This window comes from Saccopteryx leptura, chromosome 4, assembly GCF_036850995.1.
Source record: "Saccopteryx leptura isolate mSacLep1 chromosome 4, mSacLep1_pri_phased_curated, whole genome shotgun sequence".
Taxonomy (NCBI): Eukaryota; Metazoa; Chordata; class Mammalia; order Chiroptera; family Emballonuridae; genus Saccopteryx; species Saccopteryx leptura.
In genome coordinates, this window is record NC_089506.1 from 124,500,629 (window position 1) to 124,516,301 (window position 15,673).

Here is a 15,673-nt window from a genome sequence, read left to right on the forward strand (position 1 = left end):
TTAAGTCTTTGAATGCGTTTCATTTCTCTTAAGCAAATACCAAGGTGATATAGTCAGACTGTGTGTGTGTGTGAGAGAGAGAGAGAGAGAGATTACTGTACTTAAAAAACTGGCAAACTGCTTTCCAAAGCGATTGTATGATTTTGCACACCACCCAGCAGGGAGCACTGCAAGGTCTCCAGCTCCTCCCCAGCGCTGGCCTCAGTTTGCCCATCCTGTCCACAGGAACGGAATCAAGCAGCAGGCACAGCTCCCCCTCCCACTATCGCCCTGTTGGCTGCCAATGAGCTGACTACTGTGGCCAAGCCGTTCTGTCACCCATAAACACACTGTACCTGAGTCCCAAATAATCACTCTTGTTGGGACTTCATAGAGCATAGAGGACAGTCCTTTCATAAACTGTACAATTTCAAATGCTTTTGAGTTAGAGACACCTGATGAACTTTAAAGTATTTTGAAGCTGCTGCCCCACTAGAAGTGGACACTGTTACCACCATCCCAGCCAGCATGGGAAAGTTGGGCACTCCTACCTCTTCCCTTTCACCATTTCACAGTTCAGGAAACAGTGAAGTGACCCACACAGCAGGTTACCAGAAAACCTGGTAGCACCTTAAGAAACAAATTTTGTGGGAAAATTTTTAAACATTTAATGAAAAAGAGCCAAGCATTATTTACATGTGGGTAAAAAGTCAACTCAGGTCATGCGTTATGGGCCACACATCCCTTTACACAGAACCTGTCCTGAACAGCTTGTGAGAGACCACAAAATAGCTCCATCCGCCTCCTGCTCAGACTTGTCGCTCTCAGATCAGATCAGCAACTGAAAGGGGAGAAAGCAACAGACAAAACGAGAATGTTAATGGCTCACAACAGACTTCTCAAAAACAACAAAACAAAAAGGCGAGAATCCCAGTGCCCAGACTGCGCCCTCTTTGCACGCTCACCGTTCATGGGCATCTCATCAATCTGTGTGGAATAGTACTGCTCGATGTCTCGCAGAATACGGATGTCGTCATTCTTCACGAAGTTGATGGCCACGCCCTTCCTGCCGTAGCGCCCCGACCGCCCAATCCTTCAGCACACAGTACAGCTACTTTAGTAATTACAGCAAAAAGACCCCAGTAAGCCCCGATGACAGTGAGGCTGCGGACAAGCCCGCACTCCGTACCTGTGTATGTATAGTTCTCTGTTGTTGGGAAGGTCGTAGTTGATGATGAGGGACACCTGAGGGACATCCAAGCCCCGGGCCCAAACGTCTGTAGAAATGAGCACACGGCTGCAACAAGGGAAAAGTAGTCGAGGTGATTGCCTCAGTCATGAAACTTGAAAACTGAACAGTAGTTCAAAACCTATCAGGTCCCGCTCAAACTCGTGCCAGCATGAAGAGATAGAGACTGCTCCAGAGACCCTTTCAAAAGGGTGTTCAGTACATTCAGTTACTTAGGTCATGTGCGCTTTCCGAATAAAAAATCCAGGAATCTACACTATGGCAAATGTAATTTCCGTAAAGCCAAGTCCACAGCAACAGCTGGGCAGCAGCCTAATGATTTTGGGGTGAGGTTTGCAGTATATTCATTTTTTTTGTTTTTTAGTCTGCAAATTTGAATGCAGTTCACACCACTCTGTCCCTTACCCAGGACAGTGTCTCACAGACCACAGACCTGTGTGTGCAACACTGAAGACACGGCCCTCCTGACCACCAGCCCCTGCAATGGAAACGGGCTGAAAGGAGATGTTCTTTATGTGTAAAGTACACACCAAACTCTGAATACTTAGTACCAAAACAAAAGAGAGAAAAAGTATCTTTAATGCTGATTACCTGTGAAAATGACATGCTATCCACTGCAGTGATTGTCAACTAGTGTGCCACAGAATTTTTTAAACATGCACTACCTGATACTTAGGGTGACCTTTCCCCTTAGACTATCAGACAGAAAAGTGACAGCCTGGCAGGTCAGCACAGTCAGAGCCATGGTCTCCCACCGCCAGTCCACAAAAAAGTTAACCACGCTGATGTTGTAGGCTCCTAGTGGGTCGGCACCAGTCCCAGTGGTTCAAAACCACTGGGTTAGAGCATCAGCCCAAAACACCAAGCTTACAGGTTCAATCTAGGGTCAGCACACATGTGGGTAGCCACCAGCGAATGAATGCACAAGTACAATGACGAATGCTTCTCTCCCCCACCACAAATCAATTGATAAAAGTTACACATTTTTTTGTCAGGCAAAATATTTTTGGGGATTCCACAGAATTTTAGTAGTTTATATATGCCATGAAATAAAAAGTTAAATATCGCTCCTCTACTGGGTTAAATACTTAAAATACGTACTATAAAAAGTATTATTAAGCTTGACCAGGTGGTGGTGCAGTGGATAGAGCGTCAGACTGGGATGCGGAAGGACCCAGGTTCGAGACCGCAGGATAGCCAGCTTGAGCGTGGGCTCATCTGGTTTGAGCAAAAAAGCTCACTAGCATGGACCCAAGGTCACTGGCTCAAGCGAGGGGTTACTCAGTCTGCTGAAGGCCGTCGGTCATGGCACATATGAGAAAGCAATCAATGAACAACTAAGGTGTCGCAACGAAAAACTGATGATTGATGCTTCTCATCTCTCTCCGTTCCTGTCTGTCTGTCCCTATCTATCCCTCTCTCTGACTCACTCTCTGTCCCTGTAAAAAAATTAAAAAAAAAAAAATTATTAAGAAGCAACCTCGCCTGACCAGGTGGTGGCACAATGGACAGAGCATCGGACTGGGACACAGAGGACCCAGGTTTGAAACCCCAAGGTCACTGGCTTGAGCATGAGCTCATCCGGCTTGACCATGGGATCACAGACCTGACCCTATGGTCGCTGGCTTGAGTCCAAAGGTCTCTGGCTTAAGCAAGGGGTCACTTGATCTGCTGTAGCACCCCCCTACCCGTGAAGGCACATATAAGAAAGCAATCAATGAACAACTAAGGTGCTGCAATGAAGAATTGATGCTTCTCATCTCTCTCCCTTCCCTATCTGTTCCTCTCTCTTTGTCACACACAAAAAAAAAAAATGAGAGAGAAACATCAATCTGTTCCTGTATGTACCCTGACTGGGGATTGAACCCACAATCTTTGCATTTCAGGTGATGCTCTAACGAACTGAGCTATCTGGCCAAAGCACCACTGTTTTTAAAGGAGCAGCAGTGATCAGGTAGCTGACCTCCCAACAGAAGCAAAGGAACCAGGACACAATCACATCATTACAGTGTAGTAAAAATTAGTCAACTAGATTCCTGTCTCTGCAAACACTGCCCTGCTAGATGTCAGAGGAGACATCTCAAGGCGAAGTCAAAATTTTCACACAGACTAAACAGACTAAACGAGCCGTTGTCACTGCCAACCCAAACAAAATACATAAACAGCACCTTCAAGCAAAGGAAAGTCACCCCTGATGGAGTTCAGAGACAAAGGAAAAGAGAGCGACAGCTAGAAGTATGTGTGTGGATTCTGTTACATAGAGCAATAGTAGGGTGTGGAAGCTATAAAATTTCACACACAGTGCACAAGTCTGGGGGCCCTGATGCCCATCATTCAAGCCCTCTGCACTGGTGAAGAAGAGTAGGTTCCAGTTAATGGCAGATGTCGATGTCATGCATTATATAGTGGTACCTTGACATACGAGTTTCACGGCCGAGCTCGTGAATCAATTTGCTTGTATGTCAAACTGAATTTCCCCATTTAAATTAATAGAAATGCAATTAATCCATTCCGGCCCCCAAAAACCACAGGAATTTTTTGTTTTATATGCTTTTAAATAAGAAAATCTACTTTACAAATAACAAATACATATATACAATAAGAGAGAATGTAAAGAAGTAAACTGGTTTATGAAGTGTATTTACCTTCAAAGTCAGGCGAAGATGTTGGCAGAGGGGGAGGAGACTGGCAGAAGTTTTCATTTCCTGTGCTATTGCTTAACATAACTTACTCTCTACACACTTAATGCTACATTTAATTGCAAAATTTAACTTATAGGCCCTGGCCGGTTGGCTCAGTGGTAGAGTGTCGGCCTGGCGTGCAGAGAAGTCCCGGGTTCGATTCCCGGCCAGGGCACACAGGAGAAGCGCCCATCTGCTTCTCCACCCCTCCCCCTCTCCTTCCTCTCTGTCTCTCTCTTCCCCTCCCGCAGCCGAGGCTCCATTGGAGCAAAGATGGCCCGGGCGCTGGGGATGGCTCCTTGGCCTCTGCCCCCGGCGCTAGAGTGGCTCTGGTGGCAGCAGAGCGATGCCCCAGAGGGGCAGAGCGTCGCCCCCTGGTGGGCGTGCCGGGTGGATCCTGGTCAGGCACATGCGGGAGTCTGTCTGACTGTCTCTCCCCATTTCTAGCTTCAGAAAAATACCAAAAAAAAAACAAAAAAAAAACCTTAACTTACATACTACATATGATATGTAACTATTGCTAAACTTAATTGCTACTTTTTTCCTTTGCTTAATCATAATCATTTTCTTCACTGACTTTTGGCTTTTTCACACTTTGCTCACTTTCACTTAAAGAGGCCGTTTCAACAAAAACCTCTCCATGGAAGCTTGTTTCTTCCTCCCTTTCAGAGCGTTAGGCAGACCATCTAGTGGAGGCTGGTGGAAGCTCGTGATTCAAATATCCGCTCATGACTTAAAGCAAAAAATCCCCTGACTGTTCATCTCTCAAATTGCTCATGATTTAAAGTGCTCCTGTGTCAAAGTACCACTGTAGTCTCCATGGCAACCACCACATAATATAAAGAAACAGGTACTCCCAAATGAGTAGAGAAAAAGAATGATTTTTTCAAGCCCGATATAAAAAAGGAGTCACAGAAGAGGTAAGAGATATACTTACAAAATGGTCAGTGTGAAACCACACATCAGGATTTGTGTTAAATGAGATGGGACTACATGCTCTCATGACAAGACAGTGATTCCCCTTAGACTAAAAGCAAAGCACAAACAGCCCCAGCATACTAGCTACTGCACAACAGACATGAAAGCTTAAGGTCACACACAGGACAGAGGCTGAGAGGACAACCAAGTGGACACAAGCTGAAGCAGAGCTGGTGTGGCTTTGCTAGCACAGTAGGGTTAAGATATGAGGAATCACTAACATAGACAGACACTTCCTGACAAAGTCAACACTCCAGAAACACTAGTTTGGATCACACACAGCCTCAGGATACACACACAAGACCTGACAAAGACTCAGGAGGAACCTCATCCCCTGCACACTCACAAAAAGGGGGCAACAAACAGGTGAGGACATGACAACTTGAAAAACACAATCAGCAGCTGAAACCGCACAGGCACATGTGGGACACTGAAGACCAACCACCCACAGTCCCTGTCCTGCTCAAGGGCACAGGACATGTGTACAAGGAGCCTGTGCTGGGCCACCAGGCAACTGTGAGTGCATCACAGGAACAGTCACATGGGCATGCTCCCTGACCAAAAGAGAACAAAGCTAAAACCAATTAATAAAACATACATGAGGCACCAACCTTCCTTGTGAGGGCTCCCATCACCCAACCTCGCCTGCCACAGCAGTAGGACCCCCGCGATCACAGGAAAGAAGGCCGCCCAGTGCCCAGCCCGGATGCAGAGGGTGCCCACCTACCTTGCGCCAGAACGGAACTCCTTCATAATGGACTCCCGCTCCTTCTGTGGCATGTCCCCGTGCATCGATGACACCGTGAAGTTGGCTTCTCTCATCTTTTCCGTCAGCCAGTCAACCTACCAACCAAATCGGCAGATGCTATGTAAGCTTATTCACAAACCAAACATGGTACTCAGGATTGATTTCAATTACTACTTGCAGAGTCAATGTAATCAATCATAAAGCAAGTGCCCTAGAACTCAGACTAATCGTTACTGGATGTGTAGAAAACTTAACTTTGCCCAGTAGGTAGTGGGGCAAAAATCCACTTAATTTGTCTATCATCAGGTACCATGCAACCACCCAGGCCACCTAAAACAATGACCCTGGGCCTTCTGTGGTGGGACTGGCAACAGCACTTCTGCAGTGTCCCTGTGCATGTTCTGTTCACAGCTTGTCCATGGCAGCTTCTGTGCTAACAGGCAGTAAGTGGTTGTCCCAGAGACCCCATGCCCACAAAGCCTGAAGCATGGACATCCACCCCTCACATAGTCTGACCCAGTTCTGCAGAGAACCAAGCTTGTGTCTACCACAAGGGAATCAGAGCCAAGACTGCGCACCTTCCTCTTGGTGTTGCAGAAGATGACCGCCTGTGTGATGGTCAGCGTGTCGTACAGGTCACAGAGTGTGTCAAACTTCCACTCCTCTCTCTCCACCGCCACAAAAAACTGCTTGATGCCTTCCAGAGTCAGCTCATCACTGTGGGGCAGAGATCAACACTGCTGCTCACCCTGCCAACCAACTGGAGAGTGCCTGCAGGCCAGAATTCAGGGTCCTGCCAGCACAGCCATACCCTCTGAGAAGTCACCACTCCCACATGGCCCAGCTCCAGATCAGAATTAACAGTTACCGCCACTCTGAACACAGCGCTGAACAAGACACTCCACTGCTCAATAGTAATTCCTTTACTCTCAAGTGACTGGTAAACACTAGCAACTAATTTTTAAGTTTGGAGTTAGTGGGTCAAAAGGGAATGCATGTCAAAAGCTGGCTTTTCAGAAAAGAAAATTAGAATTTCCGTGTTTTGGCCCTGGCCGGTTGGCTCAGCGGTAGAGCGTCAGCCTGGTGTGCAGGAGTCCCGGGTTCGATTCCCGGCCAGGGCACACAGGAGAGGCGCCCATCTGCTTCTCTACCCCTCCCCCTCTCCTTCCTCTCTGTCTCTCTCTTCCCCTCCCACAGCTGAGGCTCCATTGGAGCAAAAGATGGCCCGGGTGCTGGGGATGGCTCCTTGGCCTCTGCCCCAGGCGCTAGAGTGGCTCTGGTCGCGATAGAGCGACGCCCCAGATGGGCAGAGCATCGCCCCCTGGTGGGCGTGCCGGGTGGATCCCGGTCGGGCACATGCAGGAGTCTGACTGCCTCCCCATTTCCAGCTTCAGAAAAATACACACCAAAAAAACCGTGTTTTACATCTCAAAGACACCCCAAGTTGTCGGTTTAGGACCGCTGGAGAAGCAGGGCATGCTCACCGTTTCACCAGGATGCGAATGGGATCCGTCATGAACTTGTTGGTCATCTCCAGGATTTCATGAGGCAGCGTGGCGCTGATGAGCACCACCTGCGTGGCTGGGGGCAAGTACCTGTACACATCATAAATCTGCTCTTTGAAACCTGGGTGGGGAACAAAACACATGAAGACATGCAAGACCGTATACTGTGACAGTAAGGCTGCACGTCCAATGCTCACGCATCATTAGGAGCAGGGCTGTGGCTCAGGCCTCAGGCTTCACAAGGAGTCCTAACCACACAGCAGAAAAGCCACACGTTCCTTCTCCTCTCCTACCCCCACCCTACCCTTGGTGCTCTGCGGAACATAGCCCCACCCAAGATTCTAGATGCCTAGTCACAAGCCACAGACACCCTAGCCCTGAATCACCCAACCTGGATGTCAGCACACAGATCTCAACTAAGACCCAGCTGCTGCTGCCTGTGAGGACTTATGTCCACAGTGGCCAGAGCTACTACGTTTTAAGAGAATCTAGAGATGTGGATCTTTACCAAAAAAACAAAAACAAAAAAAAACAACTCCCAACTAAAAAAAGAACAAAACACTCCCACAAATATCAAATCATTATGTTGTACATCCGCAACTAATGTTATATGTCAATTATGCCACAAAAAAATCTGCCTATCAAACAGACAACCAATTTATATTTTGAATATGGTGTAGGCTGAATAAAACAGCCCAGAAACCGATAAAAGTAGTTCATGAATTACGGGTCACCTGGATAACAGAATCACCTCCACACCTGGCTCACAGCCCCCAACCACCCCCAGGCTCCTCTACGGCCTCAGCTCAGCTCAGCTCAGCTCATGCATGAGCCGCCTGGGCTAACCACCAGACACACAGAAAGAAGCATGTGTCTGTTTGAGTGACAGGCACCATGCTGATTGTGACAGCCTTACAAACACGGACCACAAAAAGACCTAAGTGTAGGCCCTAGCCAGATGGCTCAGTGGTAAGAGCATCGGCCCAGCATGTGGAAGTCCCAGGTTCAATTCCCAGCCAGGGCACATGGGAGTAATGCCCATCTGCTTCTCTACCCTTCCCCCACTCATTTTTCTCTCTCTCTCTCTCTCTCTCTTTCCCTCCGTAGCCAAGGCTCCATTGGAGCCAAGTTGGCCCGGGCGCTGAGGATGGCTCCATGGCCTCTGCCTCAGGTGCTAGAATGGCTCCAGTTGCAACAAAGCAATGACCCAGATGGGCAGAGCATCGCCCCCTGGTGGGCATCATGGATCCTGGTTGGGTGCATGAGGAAGTCTGTCTGCCTCACAGCTTCTCACTTCAGAAAAAAAACAAAAAAAAACAACAAAAAAACCCTAAGTGTGAGTCTTATCTTCATGACCCCTGAGGCACAACTGTGTTCCACAAGGACACATTACTCCTACTCCGAGCATGTTCACGAGGTCCACATCTCCACTCTGCTGTGAATACTCAGAATTATATCACAAGAAATCAACTCTATTGGCATGAGTACCTTTGTTCAACATTTCATCAGCCTCATCCAAAACCAACATCTTGATAGCACGTGTCCTCAAACTTCTGCGACGGATCATATCTACAAAATTAGATTTTGAAAGAATTAGCCATCACACTACAAGGAAACAGGCAGCCACCTCAGAGCCCTAGCTTCCACTTCCTGCAAGTGAGTCCAGAGCAGACGTACAGTGTAAGGAACGGAGGGAGCATGGCCCTCACCATTCTGGTGCATCTCACCACCACCACTTGCAGCACAATGTTACAAAGTGCTTACCAAAGACACGACCCGGCGTGCCGGCCACGACGTGCTGTCCATAGTCCAGTTTCCGAATGTCCTCACCCACGTTGGTGCCCCCGATGCAGGCGTGGCACTGCACATTCATGTAGTCACCCAGAGCAAGCAGGCCCTGTGTTGGAACACAGGATCATTTTTACTACAATTTTAAGTGACTACCAAGTATTACTTATACCATTAATTTTATACCATAAAGCCCAATTCTCCTCCTCCTACTCTTGTACCAAAATGAAGTTAAGTTTTAATGGTTTCTTACTACAAAAGTTATACATATTAATTATAGGAAAATCAGAGAATATGTAAAACTCATACTTCCATCCAAGAAACGATGTTAACATATTAACATACAGCCTTCTGTTGTGTTCACAGTAAAAGTAAAATATATTTTAATTAAAATGGGTTTTGCTGTTAAAAAAAATAATTCTAGCCTGACCTGTGGTGGCGCAGTGGATAAAGCATCAACCTGGAAATGCTGAGGTTGCCGGTTCAAAACCCTGGGCTTGCCTGGTCAAGGCACATATGGGAGTTGATGCTTCCTGCTCCTCCCCCATCCCTTCTCTATAATAAATAAATAAAATCTTTAAAAATAATAATAATAATAATAATTCTAAGACTGCCAAAAACTACTGTAATCACACAAATCATACTAAAAATAAAAACACAAACCAGCAATTCATGTATGATTTATGCCAAAATGTTAGGGTTCAGGAAGAGATGTTTGAGGGTATACAACTGGCTGCTCAGGAGGGACCTATGCATACAACCCCACCTCCTGGACGTGTCCGTCTCACCTTCTGGATCTGCACAGCCAGCTCTCTCGTCGGGGCCAAGATCAAAGCCTGGGTTTCACGAACCTGGCAAAATAATGTGCCAGCAAAGACACTCTTCAGTATTTTTAAGATAGACTGCACAGAGGACCCAAATTCAAATATTATTTCTAAATATTATTTCTAATAGAGCAAACAAAACCTAACATTCTGGATGCCACAAATCCAGCAATAACAGGAAGTACTGGGGAAAATTCTTAGATAAAACTGTTCTTCTCAATACTGCCATTACAGAGGAGAAAGGAAGTATTTCCCAGGATGAGACAGAGCAGCAAATCACCTGAATATCCAGACACTGGAGGACAGAGATACTAAAGGTGGCGGTCTTGCCCGTGCCAGACTGAGATCTAGTAGAGAAAACACAGGTGAGACTCAGAACCATGGGCCACATACCACTGTTCCCCTTCACAGAACCTGCCACAGTCATGCTCCGACGGGTGGGAGCAATGGGCAGCTTCTCTCAAGCTGATGCCCGATCCCCCCAAACAGACCAACACCTTAACTGCAAGGGGGTGGGATACAGGCACAACATCACTACTTTTAAGTCACAGGTAATGAGGACAGTAGCTACATCAGGGACTGATGGAGCTGCAAAATCTCTGACTCCAGCAGGTGGCATTCCCCTTTACACAAATATGAACTGGACTGAAACCATAACCATCCTCTATTTTTTTTCTTGTAATTGGGTCTTTAAAAATTAGTTAATAGGAACAAAGCTATTTCAAGAATACTGGTATATACAGCCTGACCAGGCAGTAGCACAGTGGATAGTGTCAGACTGGGATGCAGAGGACCCAAATTCAAAACCAAGGTTGAAACTTCCCAGGAGTCCTTGGGAGAACAGCGACCGTCCATCAGACAGTGAGATTTCATCACGTCATATTAGCTCGACCACCCTAGAGGAGACCTCTTAAATATCCCCCACGCGGGTCACCCTATCCGACTTCCCTGGCCTTTGTCCCGGGGACCAGGGAACATCATGGGGCGGGATACGCTCTGTACTCAATAAAACTTTTATTATTAAACAAACAAACAAACAAACAAAAAAACAAGGTTGCCGGCCTGAGATGGGCTCATCCGGCTTGAGCATGGGCTCACCAGCTTGAGCACAGGGTCGCTGGCTTGAGCCCAAAGGTCACTGGCTTGAAGCCCAAAGTCACCGATTTGAGCCCAAGGTTGCTGGCTTGAGCAAGGAGACAAGGTCACTCGCTCTGCTGGAGCTCCCCTCCACCCCATCAAGGCACATATGAGAAAGCAATCAATGAACAACTAAGATGCCGCAAAGAAGAACTGATGCTTCTCATCTCTCTCCCTTCCTGTCTGTCTGTCCCTGTCACACATACAAAAATAAAGAATATTATATAAAATTCCATATGTCAACTGACAGATAATAAAACTGGCTAAAAAAATAAATGGAAGCTTTCTAGAAGACCACAAAAATAATAACAAACAAAACACCCTGGGGCTAAAGTCAAGCATTTAACCACACAGCTGACCTTTCAACAACATAGGGGTTAGGGATGCCACATACGAAATCCACATACAACTTTCAAGTCTGCCAAACTTACCGCTAACAGCCTACCGTTGGCCAGAAGTCTTACCGTTAACATAAACAATTGTCATTCGACATATTTCATACATTACATACTATAACCTTACAATAAAGTAAGCCAAAGGTAAGAAAATGTTATTAAGCAAATAAGGAAGAGCACATACATTTGCTATATTTATTGATGAAAAAAAACACACATGTATAAGTGGACCCATGCACTTCAAACCCATGTTTTTCAAGGACTTGCTTTACAACTAGCAACTGAGTCCCTGTCTGAGCAAGTGAGCAGACTTACTGTGCGATGACATCTCTCCCTTTAATTATCTGCTTGATGGCTCGCTGCTGAATTGCAGATGGTTTTTCAAATCCTGTAAACACAGAAAAAGTTAGCTCTGACCACTAGGTAAGCATGTTTATAACCAGACACTATAAGCAACTTGAGGCAGAGATTTTTTTTACTCTCCACTCCCATCCCCTGCGTAAACCAATATTCAGCATACCAAGCTCTTACCAAACAGCTGTTGAATGAATATATTGGCCCGCAGTGGATTTTTATGCTAACATGGGATCTTATTTTAATGACAACATCCCTGTAAAAGAAGCATCCTTGTAGAATATATAAACCCCAGAGAGGTCTAAAATAAGCAAACATAAACATACTCCCGGAGAATGATCAGGGTAGATTCACTTTTTACTTCAATTGTGTTATTGTTTTACTACATTACAATAAGTATCCAACACTGCTTTCTTCATTACTTTTTTTTTTTTTTGTATTTTTTGAAGTGAGAAACTGGGAGGGCCTGACCAGGCGGTGGCGCAGTGAATAGAACATCGAACTGGGATGCGGAGGAACCAGGTTTGAGACCCTGAGGTTGCCAGCTTGAGCACAGGCTCATCTGGTTTGAGCAAAGCTCACCAGCTTGGACCCAAGGTCACTGGCTTCAGCAAGGGGTTACTCGGTATGCTGAAGGCCCACGGTCAAGGCACATATGAGAAAGCAATCAATGAACAACTAAGGTGTCGCAATGAAAAACTGATGATTGATGCTTCTCATCACTCTCCGTTCCTGTCTGTCCCTGTCTATCCCTTTCTCTGACTCTCTCTCTGTAAAAAAAAAAAAAAAAAAGCTGGGAGGCAGACAAACAGACTCCTGCATGTGCCCAACCAAGATCCACCCGGCACGCCCACCAGGGGGCAATGCTTTGCCCATCTGGGGCGTTGCTCTGCTGCAACTGGAGCCATTCTAGCGCCTGAGGTAGAGCCTTGGCTGAGGGAGGGTAAGAGAGAGATAAAGGAGAGGGGGGGAAGGGTGGAGAAGCAGATGAACACCTCTCCTATGTGCCCTGCCCGGGAATTGAACCCAGAACTTCCACATGCTAGGCTGACACGCTCTACCTGCTGAGCCAACTGGCCAGGGCTCATTACTTTTTAAATTAAAAAAAAAAAAAAAGAAAATCAATCCATCAGTGCTATGGTCACCACACTTTCCTAATCTGCTGTTGGGGCGACTGTGAGATGTCCTGCACTGTCTGCTGTCCTGTCTGGACACAGCTCTGTGACCTACACCCTACACCCTTCTCCCTCTTGCACAGCAGTCTAAATCACCAAGGATCGAGGCTACTCTAAGGAGTACAAGTACCTTCCATGTACACAAACAAAACTTTATGTACAAGATGGTATTTTAATTATTTTTGGTAGTCTTTTAAAATGTAGTACAAGTTCCCATTTAACACAAAAGCAAGTGTAACAAATAATTTAAGAGACCTCATGCTGACCAAGCACACAGATGGGAAAGTAAAAAGTGTTTAGGGCAGGGATGTCCTGGATGCTAAGAGGCAGGTCAGGCTGTCAGCCTCCCTACCAGATGGGCTGCATTGGTCCTTTACCTCCCACCCCTTCAGCAACTTCTCTTCTCTGTCTAAACTTTTATGACAGCAAGGACTGCAGGATAAAAGATGGACCAGTCCCAGGCCTTAAGTACAGATGCAGACCACTCCCATTAGAATCCCTAACCCCACCTCTTGTGTGTGTGTGTGTGTGTGTGAGACAGAGACAGAGAAAGGGACAGACAGGAAGGAAGGGAGAGAGATGAAAGCGTCAGTTCTTCATTGTGGCTCCTTAGTCTTCTTAGTGGTTCACTGACTGCTTTCTCATATGTACCTTGATGGGTGGGGGTGGGGAGGCTACAGCAGAGTGATTGATCCCTTGCTCAAGCCAGCGACCCCATCGGGGACCTCAAGGCTTTGAACCTGGGTCCTCTGCATCCCACTCCGATGCTCTATCCACTGCACCACTGCCTGGTCAGGCCGCAACTCCACCTCTTAACTTAGACAACTGCCTTCCCACATTGCCAGTGGGATGGCATGTGAGTCCCCAAGCTCACCACATCCAAGACAGAGCCCCAATTTTGCCTCGGTCAAGTGCTCTTCACCTAAGCTAATGGCGGCTTCACACGGCCCGCTCCCCTCGCTCTTCACACTCTCCCACCAGTGAACCCTGGTAGCAGCACTCCACCTCCAAATGACGGTTACCTCTCCCCTGGACACCCAGCAAAGTCTCCTAACTCAGACCTGCTTCTTCTCCTGCCTCCCCCCTCCCCCCAAATTCACAGACAACTAGGACAACCTCTGTAACTCTAAACCTGACTCTACCTTCTCAGGTAAAACCCTCCAATGGCCACTGCACTTAAACCCTTTATCGCCTCACATGACACTTTGCAAGCTCTGGCCCCTGCCTCCCTCTACAGCCTCAACCCTGGCCTCCCAAGAGGGGAGGCTTCTCTGTTCCTGGAATGCACCGGCAGCTCCCTCTGCCCAGTTTCACCAGTCTTCTAACAGCCTCCTTTAACAGCGCAAATGTCACCCCTTCCTGGACGGCCCTGACCTATCTGCTCAGTGTTAGTTAGCCCTCTTCTCTCCCAGGTACTCTCGATTCCATTATCCCGCTTCCTTTTCTTCACAGCCATTACTACTGCGAAGGCATCCCGGCTACAGGCTACCTTCTCCCAAACACAACTTAAGTTCTCCAAGAGCACAAGCCTCACACCAGGAGATACAAGACAGCTGCCCGCTGAATGACTGACTCCGAAGCGCCTGGACGAGTGCGCAGCCTGTGGGGGACCAGCATACTGCTTTGCGCTGAGGACAACACGCCGAAACCACGGACTCGGAGCGCTGACGGCGTGCTGGGGGCGGGGGTCGCCCATCAGCGGCCTCGCCTCGGGGCCCCGGAGTCCAGGCCCGGCCAGGGACTCTCAGCGACCAGACGTGGCCCTGCCCTCAGCCTCCCCGCCTGCGCCCACCGACCGTAAGCGTAGATGCCGCGCAGCAGGTCCTCCCGCAGGCCCATGGTGTCGAACGTTGGGGTCACATCCACCTCCTCGCTGGTCTCGAATTCCACTTTGGTCATGTCTTCCTCCTTGAGCAGCCGCTTCCGTGCCGAACCCGAATTTGCCATCGTGACCGTAGCCGCCATGATCCAGAGTAGGTAGAGAGGAGGGCGCGCGCCTCAGAGGAAAGCGGAAGCAGGACCCCTGCGCCGCCTCCGCCGCCGCCAGGAACTGACGTCACCAAGCGCGCGTACGTGCCTACAAACGTGCGTTGAGGCCACGCCACGGGAAGGGCGGGGAGCTCAGCATCCCGTGAAAGGGAAGGGATGCTCGACGCGAGAAAGGGGCGGTGCTTCGAGGCTCCTGTAAAATCTGAGCTCTCATAGGATCTCGCGAGGAGCGGGACCCCGCCCACCCTTTTATAAAAGTTGCGGATTATGCGCGGTGCTGGAATCTATTGCGTTAGAGGTTGGAAATTGTGCTGTGTAGCTGTCGCTTATTTACTGGGTCCTTCGCGCTGGCGGCGTCAGGGCGCCCTGCTCCGGTGGGGGTTGCCATGCGGTTCTATTTCGGAGGAGAACATGGGCGCAGGTCGCCAAATGCGCACATTCTCCCGTTTATACGCTTTTACGTCGTCACTGGCCTAGGTCGGAGCGCGCCGGGCACAACGTGGGGAGCGGGTTGTTAGTACTCGCTGCTGCTCCCCGCTGGAAACCCTCACTGCAGATAGTCTACTCCTGGAACACCTGGAGTCAGGTCTGGCTAGGCGGCCTGTGTTTAACTCCTTGTGGATAAGCCCTTCCTCGGGGTCGCGTGGGGAGACACAGGGCCACGCCTGGGAGCGCCCCCTCTCATTTCTCTCTATCTCTTCTCCCGCAGCCAAGGCTCCATTGGAGCAAAGTTGGCCTGGGCGCTGAGGATGGCTCCATGTCCTCACCTCAGGTGCTAAAAAAATGTCTCTAATTGCAACGGACCAATGCCCCGGATGGGCAGAGCATCGCCCCCAAGTGGGCTTCCCAGGTGGATCCCAGTTGGGCACAT

At 48.2% G+C, this 15,673-nt stretch overlaps 1 protein-coding gene across 1 annotated transcript; it reads right to left on the reverse strand.

Moving 5' to 3' along the window:
* Nucleotides 1–632: 632 nt before the first annotated feature.
* EIF4A3 (eukaryotic translation initiation factor 4A3) lies at nucleotides 633–14,858 on the reverse strand. The gene is made up of 12 exons (XM_066381470.1): nucleotides 14,610–14,858; nucleotides 11,600–11,672; nucleotides 10,033–10,099; nucleotides 9,717–9,779; nucleotides 8,905–9,037; nucleotides 8,629–8,709; nucleotides 7,120–7,261; nucleotides 6,214–6,352; nucleotides 5,615–5,730; nucleotides 1,169–1,276; nucleotides 945–1,072; nucleotides 633–820 (listed from the first exon to the last, which is right to left on the reverse strand). The coding sequence occupies exons 1-12, from the start codon at nucleotides 14,776–14,778 to the stop codon at nucleotides 804–806; spliced, it is 1,236 nt and encodes a 411-aa protein (XP_066237567.1). The 5' UTR covers nucleotides 14,779–14,858; the 3' UTR covers nucleotides 633–803.
* Nucleotides 14,859–15,673: the final 815 nt, after the last annotated feature.